General features: G+C 44.2%; 1 protein-coding gene across 1 annotated transcript in view; it reads left to right on the top strand.

Annotated features, from left to right (window-relative positions):
- The window catches only part of polr3b (polymerase (RNA) III (DNA directed) polypeptide B), a 93,282-nt gene that overhangs the window by 13,310 nt on the left and 57,723 nt on the right, over window positions 1-22,249 (top strand). The window contains exons 9-12 of the mRNA XM_080191366.1: window positions 824-932; window positions 9,694-9,816; window positions 10,877-10,993; window positions 18,728-18,862. Of these exons, the coding sequence (XP_080047492.1) occupies window positions 824-932; window positions 9,694-9,816; window positions 10,877-10,993; window positions 18,728-18,862 (484 nt within the window). The remainder of the gene's footprint in view (window positions 1-823; window positions 933-9,693; window positions 9,817-10,876; window positions 10,994-18,727; window positions 18,863-22,249) is intronic.

Below are 22,249 nucleotides of genomic sequence, written 5' to 3'. Positions count from 1 at the left end.
TCCAGGTGCTGTGGGAGTGACAGTGGACTGTGCACTGTCCAGGTGCTGTGGGAGTGACAGTGGACTGTGCACTGTCCAGGTGCTGTGGGAGTGACAGTGGACTGTGCACTGTCCAGGTGCTGTGGGAGTGACAGTGGACTGTGCACTGTCCAGGTGCTGTGGGAGTGACAGTGGACTGTGCACTGTCCAGGTGCTGTGGGAGTGACAGTGGACTGTGCACTGTCCAGGTGCTGTGGGAGTGACAGTGGACTGTGCACTGTCCAGGTGCTGTGGGAGTGACAGTGGACTGTGCACTGTCCAGGTGCTGTGGGAGTGACAGTGGACTGTGCACTGTCCAGGTGCTGTGGGAGTGACAGTGGACTGTGCACTGTCCAGGTGCTGTGGGAGTGACAGTGGACTGTGCACTGTCCAGGTGCTGTGGGAGTGACAGTGGACTGTGCACTGTCCAGGTGCTGTGGGAGTGACAGTGGACTGTGCACTGTCCAGGTGCTGTGGGAGTGACCGTGGACTGTGCACTGTCCAGGTGCTGTGGGAGTGACCGTGGACTGTGCACTGTCCAGGTGCTGTGGGAGTGACCGTGGACTGTGCACTGTCCAGGTGCCCTGGGAGTGACCGTGGACTGTGCACTGTCCAGGTGCTCTGGGAGTGACAGTACACCGTACATTGACCTTGATCAACTATTGCAGAACAGAATGATTAGCTTTTAGTGAAAATATTTGTATTATTTATAGTCCAGCAAAGGGCATTTCTTAAAGAACGTTCATCAATTCTGCAACATGCATTTCAGTGAATGTTTAGCAATGAAACTCTGCTCAAATTGCAGCTCTACACATGAGAAGAAAAGCAGAACTAATCTAGTTGTGAAGCAAGGGAGATACTACCTGCGACACAACACTCTGTCAGAGGACATCCCCATTGCGATAATATTCAAGGTAATTGCAGAGTTTCATGATGTTCTCTCACCAGTGTGAATGTTTTAAATTATATACATCTGTATTTTGTGAGAATGGCCAGTGTAAATTGTATTGGTTTCATCAAGAATCCTGTGTGTTAACAAATAACCTGACTAGAGTATGAATTCCTGAGTGTAGATAAATTCACTCTGCTCCAATCAGCTTTATATATACTTTTGGCTTTATCTCTTATATCCTTAATTCATAAAATTGCACGCTTATCCTTATCCAAGTCAATTAATGGGAATTACCTTTCTGGTTGGCTGAATGAATGTTTGAAAACTGATTTGAACTTTCATTCTGTAAATTGTGTTTGGTAAAATAAAAATAATCTCCAAATGCATGGTAGGTTAGTCAGCACTTGTGAGAAGATGGTCTATAGCATGCCAAGATAGAACAGTCTGGAAGGGCTGAATGGCCTTGAACTGTACTTTCAACTGTCTGATGAAGGTGTTTGGCAAAAAGCCTTTTCTTATTGCATTTTCAGACTAAGCTGCTATGTGTTTTTCACATTCGGTGCTCGTTTGAGAAATGTGCTGGAATAAGTGAACAGAGTCCCTAGTGTGGTTTATGAGCACACTCCATTCTCAAAGATGTCCATGCACAGCAAGCAGAAATAACTTTATACCTGCCCAGCTCATGAGGCACGTGGACAGGAAGGAACCTTTCCCGAGTAAAGGGATCAATAACCAGGGGGCATAAAGTTATGGTAAGGAGTAGGAGATTTGGAGAAGATTTATGGAACAGCTTTTTCACCCAGAGGGTGTTAAGAACAACAAAGAACAACCCAGCACGGGAAACAGGCCCTTCGGCCCAACGAGCCCACGCTGCCGCATCACCCTACACCTATTCTACCCTGCGTGTCAACGAATGGAACCCCTAACTTAGCCAGATTCAGGGGAGAATAGTGTCAATTTGGTAAAACCAATCAGCCTAAGAGCACATCTTTGGGGTGTGGGAGGAAACCGGAGCGCCCGGAGGCGCTCTTAATCTGGAATTAAGAATCTGGAATTCTCTGCCTGAAAGAGTGGTAGAGGTGAGAACCTTGACAACAGTTGAGGAGCATTTAGTTGAGCATTTGCAACACCACAGTATACAAGGCTATGGACTAAGTGCTGGAAAATGGGATTAAAATAGATATGTGCTTGATGGCTGGTGCACAGACGATGGGCTGAAGAGCCTCTTTTGTGCTGTAAAACTCGATGAGCCAAAGGGCCTCTTCTGCACTGTCTGATTCTAAAACACTCTGACTTTGGACCACAGACACAGAAGGAGGCCATTCAGACTCAAGCTTGCTCCACCATTCAATAAGATATGACTGACTGTGACTTGACTTCATCCGCCTGCCTTGACCAGTAAAATTCCAGCTCGAATTTAAAATTATTAATTGCGCCAACATCATCTCATTTTTGTGGAAAAGAATTCTGTAATTCCAGTAACGCTTGCAGGTTTTAGGGTGAGAGATATAGAGGGAAATGTGAGGGAGAACTCTTCGTTCAACGAGTGATAATGGCCTGGAACTCGCTGCCTTCAAGGGTGCTGGAAGGGGAGGCACCCAGCTATTTCGAAAGGAAATGGGATGGGCACGTGCAGGGCTGCAGGGAATGGACTGATTGGATTCCTCTGCACTGAGCTATCCCATAATAATTTTATGATTCTAAGCCCCCTGTTCTCGTTGCAGGACTTCTCATGAACTAGGACCACGAACTGTGGCTATCGTTGGAAAAGGCACCAAATTATTTAAGTGGTCTGGAGTCCTTCCTGGCTGTCCTTTTATATTGTGGTTCTTCATTGTTAACCTATAGTTTCATGAATATATTTTTACATTCTTTTATGGAATAATTAGTCTCACTATCTGATTATCGAGTTATCTCCTAAATCCAATTAACTTGTAACATAATGTTTTGCTAATTTCTACCATTATTTTCCTTCAAACATGATTACCCTTTAGAATGTATTTCACACCATCAGGATATCGCCTGATGCCTTCTGAACTGCAGCCATTGTTATGATGCTGGGAAAATATTGCTTTAAGAACATTAACCTCTTTACAGCCAGGCATTGCCTTTCTGCTCTTTACAAGAATCTGATCCAAGACAGATGTAAGGTCTGCTGTTTGACATCTTGCTATTTTCTTATGATCTGATTTCTGCTTCCTGCGCTGACCTTTGTGAGTGGACAGGTGTCACATCTGACCATTTTGTCTGTTGTCTATGGAGGCAGTAATGCAAGAGAAGGTGGTGGCACAGTGGCATTGTCACTGGGCTGGTAACCCAGAGACCCAGGGTAATTTCCTGGGGACTCGGGTTCAAATCCCACCACAGCAGATGGTTGAATGGTGACCATTGTCAGTTCTTGATTAAAAACCCACCCGGTTCACTAATGTCCAGTTAGGGAAGGAAATCTGCCGTTCTTTTCACAGTAATGTGATTGACCCTCAACTGCTGCTCTCAAATGGCCGAGTGAGACATTCAGTTCAGGGGTAATTAGGGATGGGAAACAAATACTGGCCTTGTTAGCAATTCCCACATCTCATGAAAGAATTCTTAAAAATCGGGGAAACTCTTTGGAGACTCTAGTGAAACTGGCCCAGGATTTAAGAACAAAGAAAATTACAGCACAGGATCAGGCCCTTCGGCCCTCCAAGCCTGCACTGACCATGCTGCCCCTACCCTTCCAGGACCATATCCCTCTATTCCCATCCCATTCCTACTTGTCAAGACGCTCCTTAGAAGTCACTATCGTATCCACTTCCACTACCTCCCCGGCAGCGAGTTCCAGGCACCCACCACCTGTGTGTAAAAAAAAAATTGCCTCAGACATCTCACACCTTTTTTCTCCTAGGGTGGAAGAGTTAATTGCAACTATCCAGGACTCAAACAACTAAATAAGTCAACTAAGAAAGACCAGTTACTTCAAATACTTAATCTCAATATCTGTGAAACAGACAGCAGTCTGACTGGCAGTGTAACACTTTCTGGAACATCATTATAAACACCTCTCCCAAAATCTCTGGGTTAATTTGAATTACTGGATTACTGTGTCCAGTGCGCCTGTCGGTGGGTACCTTTTTTGTAGCTTTGCTATTTTTGCCAGCAATACTTTTTATCATTACCCGAGATGTTTCTCTCACTCTGTTACCAGGAGAGGGCAGATGTTCCCCATGTTATAATGGAACGTGGTGCTGTTGTGAATGTTAATGTCTCTGTGGGAAGACAGCATAGCTCAAAGCTAGAGCTCTTGACTGCTGTACTGAGTCTCATGTTCTTTTACTTGGTACCCAAGATAGTGGTTTGCTGAATTTTTGTTGATGCTGTTGCTCTCTCTCTCCTGCTGGGTTTTCCTTGTGTAGTCCAGCAATCCATGTAACCTGCTTCTCCCACAGTTTGGAACCACAGTTCAATGTACAGAAAAGTGGCCACAGGCACCATTTGTTCTCATCGAGCATCTTTTAACTGAGTGAGGCTGACTGCCAGTGTGACAGTGAGGTCAGATCCCATGAATTCATCCTACGCCCTACGTTCCCTGCAACAGAGTTTCATGATGAGTCCCTGGTGGAAATGAAGTGAATTGGTGGGGGCGGTTTGTGGGGAAAGAGGAACATATCGAGAGAATAAAAACAGTGAGGGAAGGAGGTTGGCTTCTGTGGCAACTTGGTGAAACTGAGCCCAGGTTCTCTGACAACGCAGCACTCCCTCTGCGCTTGCACTCAATTGCCTGATTTTGTACTCTGTTCTCTGAAGTGGCGAACCTTCTGACTTGGAGACAACAAAGCCACCCAGTGAGTCAGGGTTGACATCTCCAGTGTCATTCATGGGACGTGGGTGTTGCTGGCAAGGAACATTTATTGCCCATTCCTAATTGCCCTTGAATTGAGGTAGCTTGCCCTGCGATTTCTGTGGCTCTGGAGTCACAGAGGTTTTGTGGTCATTGGACTTTTAATTCCAGATTTTTATTGAAATAAAATTTCACCATTTGGTGTGGTGGGAGCATGACCCTGGATTTCTGGCCCCTTGACGATACCACTACATCAGTCTGTTGGTGTGTTTTCCAGCATTGCTTTTTTGCCAGCAGTTTTTTGAGTTGAAGATTTCAGAAAAATAAAACCACTGTCATGTTTGAATTGGCCAAATTGATGCAATTGTGTCATTTATACAAATATCTGGCAATATCCCATAGTGATGCAAGATACTTATGACTGATAAGAAATTTTAATACACACCCATCTGCCCCAGTCGCTGCGAACACTCTCAGTCACGGTAATCCATCCTTGCTCTGGTGCTCGGAGCCTCTGTGGGACTTTTTCCTCACTTGTATTAACATGGCAGAGTTCCAGAGAAGCTCGTACAAGGGACGTTTCAGGACCATCTGGATACTACAATGAACTGCCCCTGCTGACTAACATCCTGCAGGGCTGGCTTCTGTGAAAACTCCACAAAACCACTTTAGCATTTTCTTGGGTTTCACGCTGGCTTCAAAAGCGTATTCCTGTTATTGCTAAACAGCCTGGCACTAGGTGAGAAGTTGTAAAATGGTTCATACTTGGCACTGCAATATGTTAAATAGGCAGCCATCAAGTCCACTTTATAAAGCAGAGCCTCAGTTCAATCTAATTACATTTCTGATCCCCAAAATTGTTGCAGTTCTTAAAATGAATCAATATTTCCTCAAGCTTATTCCAAAGATCCGCAGAGTTGAAAGCATCAGTCAGATTTGACATTAGAAACAGGAGCAAGTGTAGGCCACGCGGCCCTTCAGGTGAATAAATTTCTCCTCATTTCAGGATTAAGTAATTGGCCCCATTATCCTGAGACTGTGCGGACCTGTTCCCCTGATCACGGGAAACAACATCTCAGCCTGTCGAGCCTCTTATTCTTCAAAATTCCAGAACGTGAAGGCAAAATTTACTCGCATCAGAGGACACCCCCCACATCCTCAGGACCAATCAAGAGAACCCTCAACCTGGGGCGATCGGGATGAAAGGTTATGGGGAGAAAGCAGGATGAGGCGGCTGAGTTGAGTCAGCCATGATCGCGATGAATGGCGGAGCAAGCACGAAGGGCTGAATGGTCTCCTGTTCCTCTCTTCTATGTCTCTATATTTAAAAAGGTACAATCCAAGTTTAAGAGACCGGTATGCTAATTCCGGGGTGAAGGAGTCTTTCTAAAGAGGAAAAGCTGAGCAGGCTGGCCCTAAACTTGTTGGCAATTTAGAAGAACGAGAGGTGATCTTACTGAAACCCTCTGAAGGGTTTGACGCTTTCTATGCTGCCAGGATGTTCCCCCTGACTGGGGAAATCTAGAACTTAGGGATATAATCTAAAAATGAAGAGGAATTTCTTCTCTCAGACGGACGTTAATCTTTGGAATTCATTCCCGCAGAGATTAGTGGAGGCTGGGTCATTGAATATATTCAAGGTCGAGTTAGACCAATTCCTTGACCGCGGGTGTTGTGGGTTATTGGGGGGGTGGGGAAACAGGTGGGAAAGTGGAAAGGCCACAATTAGATCTTATTGTACAGCAGAGCAAGCTTGGGGGGCTGAATGGGCCTATTCTTCCTATTTCTAACATTCTTATGATTGTCTCACAATTTAAGTCTTTTAGTCCTGGGATAATTCTGCTGAATCTGAGCTGTACTCTCTCCCAAAGACAACACATCCTTCCTGAGATTCAGGGCCAACCTGAACAAAAGGGTGTATTCGAATCAAGACTCCGTTAAACTGAAGTATAGCTTTCTCAGTTTTGTATTCCAATGTACTTTTGATAAAGACCCACGTTCCACAAGACTTTTTGATGGTCATTTGTGCCACTGGGAGGTACAGCTAATGGTATCCATCCCTCTAGTAGAACAGGAGGAGGCCAAATTATAATCTGATCTGCCACTTAATTTGATTGTGGTTGATCTGCATCCTTTTTCCTGCTGCCCCTTATCTCTCCATGCGCTCACCTAACCAAAGTCTGGTTGCTCTAACTTCAACATTTGAATTGGCCTCCAGTCTCTCTGACTTTCTGGAGGAGAGTTTTCCAGATTTCCACCACCTGTTGTGAAGAATCACCCCTGAAAGCCCAGCACTAATTTTAAGGTTCTGTCCCCTTTCCTTTCACTGGAGGAAATAGTTTCTATCCACTCTTTTCAAATTGTTTCATCACCTTAAATCCTTAAATCGGTTCACCTTTCAATCTTCCACACTTGCGGACAAACAAATCAAGTCTTCCTTTTGTATATTCAGTGTGTGTTGTGAAACTTCACATGGGTTGATTCAGAATGGGTAGAACCTCTTACCGATTAGGATCAGTTTGTAGGTCAGTCAATTGGTGACTGAAATAAATCTCTCTCGGGATCTCAAGCCCCCAGGAACAGCTAGGGAATTGGGGAAGAAGTGTCTGGAGGATGGAAAGGTTCAGTGGGGGAAGTTTTTTTACCCAGAGGGAGGTGAGAGCTTGGAGTGCACTGCCAAGTGAGGTGGTTGAGGTAGACACGTTAGCGACATTTAAGATTTATCTGGATAGACACATGAACAGACAGGGAATAGAGGAATACAGGCGATGGGTCTAGACAGGGCGACGTGACAGGCGCAGGTTTGAAGGGCCTGTTCTGTGCTGTACTGTTCTTTGCTCCAAGCAGTTGACAAAAAATACTGGTTGCTGATGATTTTCTCCTCATTGTTAAACATTTGGAGTAAATGAATATGCATGAAAGTATCTGGGGTACACATCAGCGAATAACTGGAAAATTAGCCAACACTCAAATCAGTTTGATATAAATTTGCATCATTGACAGGTGCCGTAGTTTAGAAATTGCAATTAGATTTCAAGGTTCTATATTGCCTGTTTCCAGTTTTAATAATCAGGCAGTGTGAGAAGCAATGCTTGGTGCTGGACAGCTATACGTGTTTAGGGAAGTGTGAGGATGTATCACTCCTTAAACAGATGTATAGAATTGAGGACTTTACAAAGCCAAAGGAACAATCTAGTGGACCGTTGTCTTTATTGAATCACGGTGATTTAATAAAGGGTGGCACAGTGGCACTGCTGCCTCACAGTGCCAAGGACCTGGGTCTGATTCCCAGCTTGAGTCACAGTCTGTGAGTTTGCACATTCTCCGTGTCTGTGTGTGTTTCCTCCGGGTGTTTGGTTTCCTCTCATAGTCTGAAAGGCGTGCTGGTTAGGTGCATTGGCTGTGCTAATTTCTCTCTCACCAGAGTGTGGTGACCAGGGGAAGTAACTTCATAAGCCGACTTGTGACACTAATAAATAAACTTTAAAAAGCGTACATCACAGAAGTAGACCATTCGGCCTGCCATCCCTGTACTGGCTGTTTGAAAAAGAGGAATCCTACTTAGTCTCATTTACCCTGATTTGGTCCATAATCCTGTAAGTGCCTCATCCTCACGTAATTGTCTGATTCCTTTTTAAAATTAATCATGGGATCCACTTTCATCACTGTTTCAGCTAGACCATTCCAGATCCCAACGACTTGGGAGAGAGAATATTCTCCTGATTTCCCCTTTAGACTTTTGGTCAATAATTTGGATTTTTGATCTAATCACTGATCTACAAACCAGGAGGCGTCATGTTTCCTCTGTCTACATTGTCAAAACAGCACATCATCTTCCTGTGAGGGTGGTGGAGGTGAGATGCCTCACATCCTTTAAAAAGCACTGGATGAGTACTTGGCACACCTAACATTCAAGTGCTGGCAAGTGGGTTTAGGTTTTGATTTGACTTATTATTGTCACATGTATCAGTATACAGTGAAAAGTATCGTTTTGTGTGCGCTATACGGACGAAACTTACCGTTCATAGAAAAGGAAACAAGAGAGTGCAAAATATAGTGTTACAGTTATAGCTAGGGTGTAGAGAAAGATCAACTTAATGCAAGGCAGGTCCATTCAAAAGTCTGACAGCAGCAGGGAAGAAGCTGTTCTTGAGTCGGTTGGTACGTGATCTCTGACTTTTGCATCTTTTTCCCGATGGAAGAAGGTGGAAGAGAGAATGTCCAGGGTGCATGGCTGCTTTGCCAAGGCAGTGGGACACGTAGACAGAATCAATGGATGGAAGGCTGGTTTGCGCGATGGATTGGGCTACATTCATGACCCGTTGTAGTTCCTTGTGTGAGCAGAGCAGGAGCCACACCAAGCTGTGATACAACCAGAAAGAATGCTTTCTACGATTGTAAAAGTTGGTGAGAGTCGTTGGTGAGAGTCATAGCTGACATGCCAAATTTCCTTAGTCTTCTGAGAAAGTAGAGGCTTTGGTGGGCAGGTCAGGGCCTTTCTTGCATCAGTGCAGACTTGATAGGCTGAAGGGCCTCTTCTGCGCTGTAGTATTCTGTGATTCTGATTCTGTGATCTTGAAAGATCTGCGTTTTGCTGCTGAAGTCCTGTCATGGCAGTGTTTTCAGTTCATTGGTAGGTGATTTGCAACTTTTTCCAATTTATTAACTTTTGATGGAGGATTTCATTTTAATGGCCAAGATGAAGTGCAGTTTCAGAACAGTGAATATGAGACCTCTCGTAATCTACACAGGCACCCGTCCTTCTTTGTGGCCACCTTAAAGGCGACTCGTATTGAGTGTCTAATAGAGCTTCTTCTCCAAAGCCAGATGGCAAAGAGTGTGAGAGTAACACCAATCCTTGCTTTGAATCCATCCAGCCAACAATACCTCATTAGCATAAGCAAATGTTACTGTGCCGACTGAAAAATGCTAATATTGTTGCTGTCTGTCACTCCCATTGTAGGCTATGGGGGTAGAGAGCGATCAAGAGATTGTACAGATGATTGGTACGGAGGACCCCGTGATGTCTGCCTTTGCTCCCAGCTTGGAAGAGTGTCAGAAAGCTCAGATCTTCACGCAGATGCAGGTGTGCCTTTTTACAGAAATGAACCCTGTTCCTTCGGCGTGTATGTTTAAACGCAGCCTGGCGTGCCTGACCCTACGCCAGCTGTCTAAACACTGTGAAAACACTGATTCCAGGACCTCAGTAAAGTCCCTCCTGCTGGAGCGCATGGTTCCTTATTTTTGCTCATTTAAATATTTTGACAATGATTTAACAAAAGTGAGCAAAACCAAACTTGTCACCAGCCATAACACTATATTTCAAAGTCAATCCTAACACATCAAGGACAACGCGGTGGCACAGTGGTTAGCACTGCTGCCTCACAGTGCCAGGAGCCTGGGTTTAAATCCGGCCTCAGGCGACAATCTGTGTGGAGCTTGTACGTTCTCCCCGGTGACTGCTTGTATTTCCTCCGGGTGATCCGCTTTCCTCCCACAGTCCAAAAATGTCCAGGTTAGGTGGATTGGCCGTGCTAAATTGCCCCTTTGTGTCAGGAGGATTAGCTGGGTAAATGTGTGGGGTTACACGGGATTGTTGTTGGTGCAGGCTCATAGAATCATACAATGCAGGAGTAGGCTATTCAGCCCATTGAGTCTGCACCAACCACAATCCCCCCAGGCACTATCCCCATAACCTAGACATTTACCCTAGCTAGTTCCCCTGACACTAAGGGGCAAGTTATCATGGCCAATCCACCTAACCCGCACATCTTTGGACTGTGGGAGGAAACCGGAGCACCCGAAGGAAACCCATGCAGACATGGAGAGAGCGTGTAAACTCCGCATGGGCAGTGACCCAAGCTGGGAATCGAATCCAGGTCCCTGGCCCTGTAAGGCAGCAGTGCTAACCACTGTACCACCATGCCACCTATGGGCCAAATGGCCACCTCCTGCACTGTAGGGATTCTATGGTTCTATGATATCAAATGTAGAGAATTTTATGTTGACATTCAATAAATACAGTAAGTTAAAGGCCTGCTTTTAATTTAAACATTGTTAAAGGCGAGATGCTTCTTAAGTCTTGCCCATTTAGCAGTGACATTGTGAGATATGATTTCATTCAGCTCCTTCCCTCTGACTTGCAGGCGTTGAAGTACATTGGGAATAAAGTGCGCAGACAGAGGATGTGGGGAGGACCAAAGAAAACAAAGATGGAAGAGGCTCGGGAGCTGCTCGCATCGACTGTACTTACCCACGTCCCTGTAAGCAAGGCGCCAAGCTGGATAGGGCTACATGTGCAATTCTGGTATTTGCTGATACAATCCACAATGCTTTGAGCAAGTCAATTGCTGTGTACGCCATTTACCTACCCTCCGCAGTAAACTGTAAAACCAACAGAGGCATTGGAGAGAGTGCACAGAAAGATTTGCTGGAACCGAGAGCTCGCGCCCAGCGGGAAAGATTGTACAGACTGGGAATATTTTCTCTAGAACAAACGCTGAAACTGCCCTGATATATAGTTTAAACAAAAGGGATTGACTGGATAGTTGTGGAGAAGATGTGCCCAGTTATGGGGGAGATGAACCCGGGGGCTGTAAATATCAGATAAATAAGTAATAAATAACTCCTGTTCTCCAGGGTGAAAAAAAAGTTGAGAGGAGATTTGATAGAGGTATTCTAAATCAAGAGCATCCTGGACAGAGTGAATATGGTGAAACTGTTCCCTTTGATGGAAGGACTGAGAACCACAGGACGCAGATTTTTGATTTGATTTATTGTCACGTATTAACATACAGTGAAAGATATTGTTCATAGAGAAGGAAATGAGAGAGTGCAGAATGTAGTGTTACAGTCACAGCTAGGTGTAGAGGAAGATCAACTTAATGCAAGGTAAATTCATTCAAAAGTCTGACAGCAGCAGGGAAGAAGCTGTTCTTGAATCGGTTGGTTAGTGACCTCAGACTTCTGTATCTTTTTCCCGACGGAAGAAGGTGGAAGAGAGAATGTCCAGGGTGCGTGGGGTCCTTAATTATGCTGACTGCTTTGCTGAGGCAGTAGGAAGTGTAGACAGGGTCAATGGATGGGAGGCTGGTTTGCATGGTGGATTGGGCTTCATTCATGACCTTTTGTAGTTCTTGTGGTTTTTTAAGATTTAGTTGGCTAAAGAACCACAGGTGACATGAGTAAAAGTACTTCTACACAGCAAGTGTTTAGGATCTGGGATACTTTATCTGAATGTGTGGTGGAGGCGGATTCAGTTGTGACTTTCAAAGGGATTAGGTGACCTGTTCTTCCAGCGAGCTAGCATAGGCACAGTGGGCTGAATGGATTCTTTCTGTGCTATAACCATTCTATGTTCTATGATAGGAAATTCAGATGAAATTTTGTTCCAAGTGGTTAGAAAGTGGAGCTTGCTGACATGTGGTTGAGACAAATAGCGTAGATGCAATTAAGAGGCAGTTAGATGACTATATGTGGGTGAAAGATATAGAAGAATGTGCTGATGAGATTTGATGAAGAGAGGTTTGAGCAGACTTGTAAGGAACATAAACATGCTGATGGACTACCAGTTGGGCTGAATGGTCTGTTTCTATGTATTCTATATAATAGATTCTAAGAAAGAAATTTTAACTCTCTAGAACCTTTCCAGAAGATTGAGTGTAAACAGTTTGCTGGAGTTTGTAGATGGGCGCAAGGGAGGAATTGTAAATGATTAAAATGCTCGAAGAGAAAGGTACAGTAGAGACCTGCTGTCAGACCCAGAACACTGCTGTCATGTGGGCTCCCTTTCTTCTCTGTGGCATAATATTAAGCTTGGCCTTCGGCCCGTTCCTGTTAACTATCTTGCAGGAAAGCGGCCCCAGCGTGTAATTGGATCAGTCACGTTCCCAGTCAAGAGTTTCTGTAATTTTAGAAAAGGCAGAGTGATTTTTATTTGCTGCAGCACCTTTGTAATGGATTCCTGTGATGATGGTAAATGGATGGTCTCATTTCCGCTCCCCGCCCTCCCCTGGTATAGACAGCCATTGGTGTGGACTGTCTAGGCTGTGGCAATTGGAGCGAACCTGTCAGCATCTGTATTCCGACTGAAATGAAAACAGACATTGCTGGAATTGGGACTGGAGCACAAAAATCAAAACTGGCACACCAGTGCATTACTGAAACAGTGCTGCACTGTTGGAGGTGTCATCTTTCAGAAAAATTGTTAAGGAGGCCAGTTTTGCCCCCTTGGGGTCATTGATCCTGTGGCACTACTTCAGAGAAGTGCAGGGGAGTTACCCCGGTGTCCTGGTCAATAGTTACCCTTCAACCAAACCAAAATACAGATAATCTGGTCATTATCTCCCAGTGTCTGCGTGGGTTTCCTCTGGGTGCTCCAGTTTCCTCCCACGGTCCCAAGATCTATAAGTTGTTGCGGGGGGGGGGGGTTTGTTGGGGTAAGTACGTGGAGTTGTGGCAATAAGACCTGGGTAGGATGTGTTGTCAGAGTCAGTGCAGACTCGGTTGGCTGAATGGCCTCCTTTTGCACTGTAGGGATTCTATAGTTATCAAGTTGCTTCTTTTGCTGGGCGATTGAATATATCCAAGGCTGGGTTAGTTAAATTTTTGATCATAAGGGGTAAAGGGATGTGGAGTTGAGACCACAATGGCATGATTTTATCAAGTGGTCAAACAGGCTCAAGGGGTCAAATGGCTACTCCTGTTCTTAATCCTTGAGTTCTTGGGAGCTTGGTGTGTGCAAATTTCCTGCCACGTTTCCTGCACTTCAAAATGAATTAACTGGCTGTATGTAAAGTACTATGAGACATCTGGGGTCATGAAAGGCGCTATACTAATGCAAGTTCTTTATTACTGTTTTGACAGTAGGTGGATGTTTGAATGTTAACTGGTCCTGACCACACTGCAGTCCTTTTGTCACAGTGGATAAAGTTTGACACAAGTGACATCAGAAATGTTCACCTGGCCTTTGTCCATTACGTTTTCAGAATTTTCTGTTTTGATTTCAGATTTCTTCCCTTTCAACCATTACTAATCTCTTTAAGGTACATTTAGATCAAGGATAAAGTTTAATCCTCTGCTCATTAATATTTCAGAGGCAGTTTGGACCTTTTTACTATTTATTTTAATTGAAAAGCTAAATTTAGCAAGTTCTGTTTAAAAAGCAAGTGAACTAAATAACTAGCATCATTTCTGTTTGCAGTTTAAAGTTGATAAATCCTCTGACTAATATCCAAAGAAGTGCGATAATGCTCGTTATTTCATTCAGCCAGTTTGACAGCACTATCTTAATCTCCAGCTTTCACGTTTACAAGTCTCTTGTGACGTACCCTCTGGGTAAATATATGTCTATATTTCAATCTCTCTATTATACATGCTTACAGCAGTCAGCACATGCCCTCTTTTTATTGGGCTATTTTATTTCCCTGTATGAGTGAAACAAAGCTGCTATGATGATTCAAGTACTGGAGCTGTTTCCTTACACATTGTGGACAATTCTACAGAGTGACAAATGTTCCCATAGTTACCCATTCTACTGCCAATCAACAGCAGATTCCAGTTAACCAATTAAATTGGTCCCTACGCTTTCCATTGCAACATGAGCGAAGCAATAACTTTTTCTTTTGCCCCTTTTGAAAAGATTTGGATTTCATGAGGTTGGTCACATCTTGGTTCATGGTACACCGCCTTCGCTTTTATCACTGTTTAATGACATTTCCTGAGGTCTATGTATGGTAAACAGCTTCAGGCTGGTTAAGACTTTGAGTCCATCAAGCCCTGTTCCCAAACTCTATTCCTGAATCCCATTTGCTGATGAGGACTTGCCTGGGGCAAGAGCAGGCAAGACATCCAACTGTTTGTTGATGCCCCTTCTTGCAGTTTCCAGGGCAGTACAAGGCAGCTGCAGTACAGAACCACTGCCCTAAGAAGTTGGTAGAGTGGATTGGAAATTGACTTTGGTTCACCTCCTGAGATCTCCAACTGTGCTTTTGTTACCTTTAAATTCAATTATCCCTAAGATCACCTGATCAGCCTCCCATCTCCTGCCTTCTCAGCATGAACATACCCAAAACTCTGCCACCCATGAACTAACTCATGCCAAGTTCCGTTGACCCCTCCACTCACTGTTTACTGACCTGAACTGGCTTAAGACTATAAGACCATAAGATATAGGAGCAGAATGAGGCCACTTGGCCCATTGAGTCTGCTTTGCCATTCAATTATGGCTGATATGATTCTCATCCCCATTCTCCTGCCTTCTCCCCGTAACCCTTGATCCCTTTATTGATCAAGAACCTCTCTATCTCTGTCTTAAAGACACTCTGACCTGGCCTCCACAGCAATGTGGCAATGAGTTCCACAGATTCATCACTCTCTGGCTGAGCAAATTCCTCCCCATCTCAATTTTAAAAGAGCGTCCCTTCACTTTGAGTTGTGCCCTCGAGTTCAAGTCTCTCCCACTAGTAGAAATATCCTCTCCATGTCCACTCAATCTAGGCCTCTCAGTATTCTGTAAGTTTCAATTAGATCCCTCCTCATCCTTTTAAACTCCATTGAGTATAGACCCAGACTCCTCAAACCGGTCTGATAATGCCTTGATTTTAACATTCTCCCACCCTGTTCGAATCCCTCCATGACCTCATCACTTCCTCTAATCCTCTTTGGCTCTGCAAACTTCCGAGATCTCTGCGTATCTCCACTGCTAGGTTCTTGCAATTTCTTGATTTTCACTGCTGCACCGTTTGTTACCATAATATCAACTGATGAACCCTAAGCTCTGGAATTCCCTCTCAAACCCCCTCGAGCTCCTCCTTTAAATAACTTATTAAAATCTACCTTTTTCAAACAGGCTTTTGGTCAGCTTTCCTTTGTTGCTTTGTGTCCAAATGTTGTTTGATTGTGGTCAACGTAGGACTTGGGAGTGATCTGTTCAGCCTTTCGAGCCTGCTCCACCATTCAATATGACGATAGCCAATCTGGTTGTGGTCTCAACTCCACTTTGCCGTCTGTCCCTCATAACCCTTGACTCCTCCATCTCAAAAATCTCACTCTGCCTTGGATAGATTCTGTGAACCCAGTCCCTACTGCTCCCTGAGGAAGGCAATTGTACATTCCTAAAGACCCTTTGAGAGAAAAACATTTCTCTGCTGATCTTTGTTTTAATTTTGTCCAGAAGGAGCTATAATGACTTCTCTAAGGAAAACTCTGGGAATGGGTGGTTTAAAATCCATTGTTTTACACAGCACAGGTCATCTATGTGCGGATCCACAAGACTTGGGCAAGATCCTAAATGAATATTTCTCATCAGTATTTACTGTTGAAAAAAGCATGGATGTTAGAGAACTTGGGGAAATAAATAGTGGTGTCTTGAGGAGTGTACATATTACAGAGAAAGAGGTGCTGGAAGTCTTAAAGCGCATCAAGGCAGACAAATCCCCAGGACCCCACCGCAATTGAATTGAATAAGTATATTCCAGGACAATGTGGAAGGCTAGGGAGGAAATTGCGGGTCCCCTAGCCGAGATATTTGAATCATCGATAGTCACGAGTGAGGTGCCTGAAGATTGGAGAGTGGCAAATGTTGTGCCTTTGTTTAAAAAGGGCTACAGGGAAAAGCCTGGGAACTACAGGCCAGTGAGCCTCACATCTGTGGCGGGTAAATTGTTGGAAGGTATTTTGAGAGACAGGATCTCTAGACATTTAGAAATGTAAGAACTGATTAGGGACAGCCAGCATGGCTTTGTGAGTGGAAAATCATGTCTCACAAATTTGATTGAGTTTTTTGAAGGGGTAACTAAATAGGTAGATGAGGGCATTGCAGTTGATGTTGTCTACATGGACTTTAGCAAGGCCTTTGACAAGGTACCAAATGCTAGGTTGTTGCATAAGATTAAATCTCACGGGATCCAGGGTGAGGTATCTAAATGGATATAAAATTGGCTTCTTGACAGAATGTGGAGATACTGGTGTTGGACTGGGGTAAACAGTTTACTCTGGTTCTTGACAGAAGCCAAAGGATGGTTGTAGAGGGCTGTTTTTCAAACTGGAGCCTGTGACCAGCGGTGTGCCTCAGGGATCAGTGCTGGGTCCACTGTTATTTGTCATTTATATAAATGATTTGAATGAGAAAAGGAGGCATGGTTAGTAAGTTTGCAGATGACATTAAGATGGGTGGCATAGTGGACAGTGAAGAAAGTTATCTCCAATTGCAGTAGGATCTTGATCAGTTCGGCCAGTGGGTTGACAAAAGGCAGATGGAGTTTAATTAAACAAATGTGAGGTGATGCATTTTGGTAGATTGAACGAGGGCAGGACTTACTCAGCTAATGGTAGGACATTGGGGGAACAGAACAAAGAGATCATAGCTCCTTGAAAGTGGAGTCACAGGTGGACAGAGTGGCAAAGAAGGCGTTCACTGTGCTTCGTTTCATCGGTCAGAACATTGAATACAGGAGTTGGTAAGGCCACACTTGAAATACTGTGTACAGTTCTGGTCACCCCATTATAGAAAGGATATTATTAAACTAGAAAGAGTGCAGAAGAGATTTACTAGGATGCTACTGAGACTTGATGGTTTGAGTTATAAGGAGAGGCTGAATAGACTGGGACTTCTTTCTCTAGAGCGTAGGAGGCTGAGAAGTGATCTTATAGAGGTCTATAAAATAATGAGGGGCATAGATCAGCTAGATAGTAAATATATATCCCTAAAGATAGGGGAGTCTAAAACTAGAGGGCATAGGTTTAACTTGAGAGGGGAGAGATACAAAAGTGTCCAGAGACGAATTTGTTTCACACAGAGGGTGGTGATTGTCTGGAACAAGCTGCCAGAGGTGTTCGTAGAGGCGGGTACAATTTAGTCTTTTAAAAATCGTTTAGACAGTTACATGGGTACGATGGGTATAGAAGGATCTGGACCAAAATACGGGCAATTGGGACTAGTTTAGTGGTTTAAGAAAAAGGGCAGCATGGGCAAGTTGGGCCGAAGGGCCTGTTTCCATGCTGTAAACCTCTATGACTTTATGATAAATATTTTCACTGGTCAGAGCATTCTCCTGTAAAGTGTGAAAATATTACGATTGCTTGTATACATGGCTCTAAAATATTTTACTGTCACCAACCACTACAAGAAGCAGCTTAGCTGCAGAGTAGAATCATGCAATAAGCAGTGCTCAATTATCAAAAGCTGTGCCTAAAGATAGAACTTCACTCTGTCCCATCCTGATCAACATTCATCCCACAACTGGAAACATGAGGTTGCACAGTAGTTAGCACTGCTGCCTCACAGCATCAGGGACCCAGGTTCAAATCCCAGTTTGGGTCACTGTCTATGTGGAGTTTCCATGTTGTGCATGTGAGTGTGGGTTTCTTCCCACAGTCCGAATGATGTGCTGATTAGGTGCATTGGCCATGCTAAATTCTCCCTCAGTGTGCCCGAACAGGCGCCAGAGTGTGATGACTAGGGGATTTTCACAGTAACTTCATCGCAATGTTAACGTAAGCCTTACTTGTGACATTAATAAATAAACTTTTACTGTAACTTAACATGGGTTTTGGAAGAGTAAATAGGGAGAAATTGCTTCCGATGGTTGGTAAACAGAGGGCACAGATTTAAGGTAATTGGTTAGAAAATCAGACTAGGGAGAGGAGTTTCTTTCTCCGCAATGTTCTGTCTGGAAGGGTAGTGGAAGCAAGTTGAATAGGTTTGAGGAGAAAATGAGATAAATGCGGAAATTGCGATGCAGTGGGATAAGGGGCAGAGGAGTGGGACCAATTGGTAGCTCCTTCACAGAGCTGGCACAGATATGATGGGCTGAATGGCCTCATTCTTTTGTGGTATGCTTCCAATTCATAATTAGCCTGATCTGCATTTCGTGCCCCCATGCTATCTACAATTATTTCCCACTGAAGACCACATTTCAGAAGTTAGCTCATTTGTTCTAAAGCACTTTAAAACATCCTCAGGATGCTATATAAATGAAGGTTCGTTCTTCCTCTAGGTCAAAGAATTCAATTTCCGTGCAAAGTGCATCTACACAGCCGTCATGGTACGCAGGGTAATTCTAGCCCAAGGAGCGAATAAAGTCGATGACCGTGATTATTATGGCAATAAGCGTCTTGAGCTGGCTGGACAGGTGAGTTTTGTTGCCCCTGTATTTCTTCCATCTCCCCCAGCCTTTTCCCTTGTGTGGTCATTCCTCTTTGGATGGTCTTTTGTAACAGATGACCATTTCCTTTGAATCCTGTGTTCCAGTTTACCCCATAGCGATTCGTTCAGGATTACAGTGCACCAGGGGCGCCACAGCAGTTAGCACTTCTGCCTCACGGTGCCAGGGACCTAGGTTCAATTCCGGCTTCAGGTCACTGAAGAGAGAATGTAACGCAGTGCCCTGAGCAGACTCGAGGAGCCGAATGGCCTACTTCTGCTCCCTATGTCTCGATAGTGAGAAACCGTCCCTGTTAGTAAAAGGATCAAGATTGAGAGGGCGTAAACTTAGTGATTAGCAAAACAAAGCAAATGAGATGTGAGGAAAATCTTTCACGCAGTGAGTGGTTCAGATCTGGAATACACTGCTTGGAACTGTGGACACAGGTTCAATCGAGGCATTCGAGAGGATATTGGATAATTGTTTCCATTCATATAATGTTCAGGGGCACAAGGCAGGGGAATGGCACATAGTCGTGATGCTTGTTTGGAGTGCAGATGCAAACATTATGGGCCACACAGCCTCCTCCTGCGCTGTAACAATCCTGTGACACTGTGATCTTATCTACATTCCAGGAATTCATCCTCTACACCATTAATGCTAATTAAGATTTGATGTAAATTAAAGTTCCCCCATGTTTACTGCATGGCCCTTGTTACATGCACTTATGTCCTGATTTATACCATGCCCTCTATTGCCACTGTTGTTCAGTGGCCCACAAATGACTCCTGCCAAAGTTTGCTGTTCTTTGCTGTTTCCATCCAAACTGATTCTGTATCTTGACCTTCCAATCTGAGATTCTCTCTCTGCAATGTAATGATCACATAGTTTCACAGTGCTAGTCCACCTTTCTTTCCTTTTCACCTGTCCTTCCTAAATATCAGATACCCTTGAATATTCAGTTCGTGACCTTTGTCACCCGGCAGCTATGTCTCCATAATTCGATCATCCACTTGTATTTGTGCATCTGCCTTACTTAATCAGATAGAGTGCTTTAATTCTGCCTTTTAACATTTTTGACCCTATTTGATGCTGGCCATTGTCTCGCTGTCTTCCAATTGCAGTTTTTTTTCTCTACCAACTTTGTTTCTGTCCTGTCTGAGTTCTCCGTGGGGTTCCCATCCCTCTATCAAGATGGTTTAAACCCTTTCCAACAGCACTAGTAAACCTCCCCACTTGGACACTGGTGCCGGTCCTGCTAAGTGTACCTCGCCCTACTTGTACACTCTGCATACTGTCCTACAGTGCACCATGACTTGGTAAACACATGCAATCCAAGCCATTCCATCTGATCACACTCAAAATCTCTAGTGGCAAAATAATGCAGTCCTGATCTCACCCCTCTCAGCAATTGCCCCCATCTCCCCATCACAGGGAGAAGAGAGTTTCTTTTTCTGCAATGTTCTGTCTGAAAGGGTAGTGGAAGCAAGTTGAATAGGTTTGAGGAGAAAATGAGATAAATACAGAAATTGCGATGCGGTGGGTAAGGGGCAGAGGAGTGGGACCAATTGGTAACTCCTTCATGTAGCTGACACAGATATGATGGGCTGAATGGCCACATTCTTTTGTTGTATGCTTCCAATTCATAATTAACCTGATCTGCATTTCACGCAACTCCGATTTCCCTGCCCACCACCCCAGCGCACTTGTATTCCCTCAGCACACTTTCAGCCCAACCCTTGCCACCGGCATATTCTAATTTGCATGCTGCTTGCACATTCCGACTTGATCTCCATCTTCCATTGAATCCTACAATGCAGAAGGAGGCATTCGGCCCATCGAGTCTGCACCAACCACAATCCTACCCTCTCCCCATAACCCCATGCATTTACCCTAGTTAGTCCTCCTCATACTCGGGTCAATTTTCCATGACCAAACAACCTAACCCGTACACCTTTGGACTGTGGGAGGAAACCGGAGCACCAGAGGAAATCCGCACAGGTACAGGGGGCACAGAGAAAGTGACCTGAAGCTGGGATTGAACCTAGGTTCCTGGCACCGTGAGGCAGAAATGCTAACTGCTGTAGCGCCCCTGATGCACTGCAATCGTGACTCATGCCAACCCCTGAGGTGTGCTGACCCTCCTAACCCTGCCATGTGTGCAGTCAAATTTACAGCAAGCCTCAGCTATATGTCTGTACATGCTAAGGAATTTCCTGGCTTTTCACAGGGGGAGGAAGGTGGAGAGAGGGAGAGGGTAAGATGGATCCCACAGCTGCTGTTCACACCTCCCTATCAGTAGGTTCTGAGTGTTCCTGAAGGCCCCTCCCCGTCTCCTCAAGCACATGAGGTACTACTCCAGATGTGGAGATGCCAGCATTGGAGTGGGATGGACACAACAGCACAACCTAGTGTTGTGAGACTTCCTACTATACATACTCCAGAGACATTAGAGCATCAAAAGAAAGAAAATTAGATTTTATCCTTTGTCAATGAATGGTCAAACTCATAAACTTTGTTAGCTATAACTTATCTGGATTGAGCAGAAAGGCTAAATATTTAATTCCAGTATAAAATTTAGTATTTCTATCTCTTATTTAATAATTGTCACTGTTGATAGTCTGGCAGTTGGTTTCAAACTTTTTAGGTGTTGTCATTTTGAAGTTAGAATGCAAACTTAACTTTCTCAATTCCTCGGGGATAAGGCACGAGACTGCAATGAATGGTCCAAAGGGGGAGGCCTGGCTTCCTATATTAGGAATGTAATGAAACAAAGAACTCTGTGTTCAAAATTGTGGAGACAATGGGTTTTAATTCCACACCGCATGGGATAGAGGAAATCTGAATCTGCGTTGCCTTGTAGATAAGAATGGAGCGGTTAACAGTCAGCTCAGTTCCATAGTACTGCCTAAGCCCATCAACCACTTGAGATTTGGTAGGCTTTGAGCCAGTGGAGGTGTTTGTAAAACCTGCCAGTTTTCCGGCTTAATCTTTCACCTTAATATTCTGTGTTTTTAATGTGTTCATTATTTCCTCTATTCTTTGTCATCAGTTTCTGTCCCTAATGCTGCTTGCTTTGTTGGTGAGAGATATGGAACAGTCCCAAAATCTGGGCACCCTGGAAAGCAAGGGATTTCCCTAGTGACAAAAGAATAAAACATTGACTTTGGAGATTGTCTAATCCTACCCTCTCCGATAATGTAATTAAATCTGCCCTCTGTCTTTAAATTCACAACGAGATTGTGTGAAAGGAGAATTTGGCACTCGGAAGGCTTCAAAGATAAACGGGGATTTCAAGGTACCTAATTAGAATTCCCTGACATTAAGCTAATTAGCGATGGTACATTCAGGAAGCTTAATTTCTATATTAAATAT

This window comes from Carcharhinus amblyrhynchos, chromosome 6 (genome assembly GCF_965287045.1).
Source record: "Carcharhinus amblyrhynchos chromosome 6, sCarAmb.v2.hapA, whole genome shotgun sequence".
In the NCBI taxonomy this organism is placed as follows: domain Eukaryota; kingdom Metazoa; phylum Chordata; class Chondrichthyes; order Carcharhiniformes; family Carcharhinidae; genus Carcharhinus; species Carcharhinus amblyrhynchos.
The sequence above is the reverse complement of the archived record's forward strand: the minus strand, read 5'-3'. Positions and strand labels throughout refer to the sequence as shown.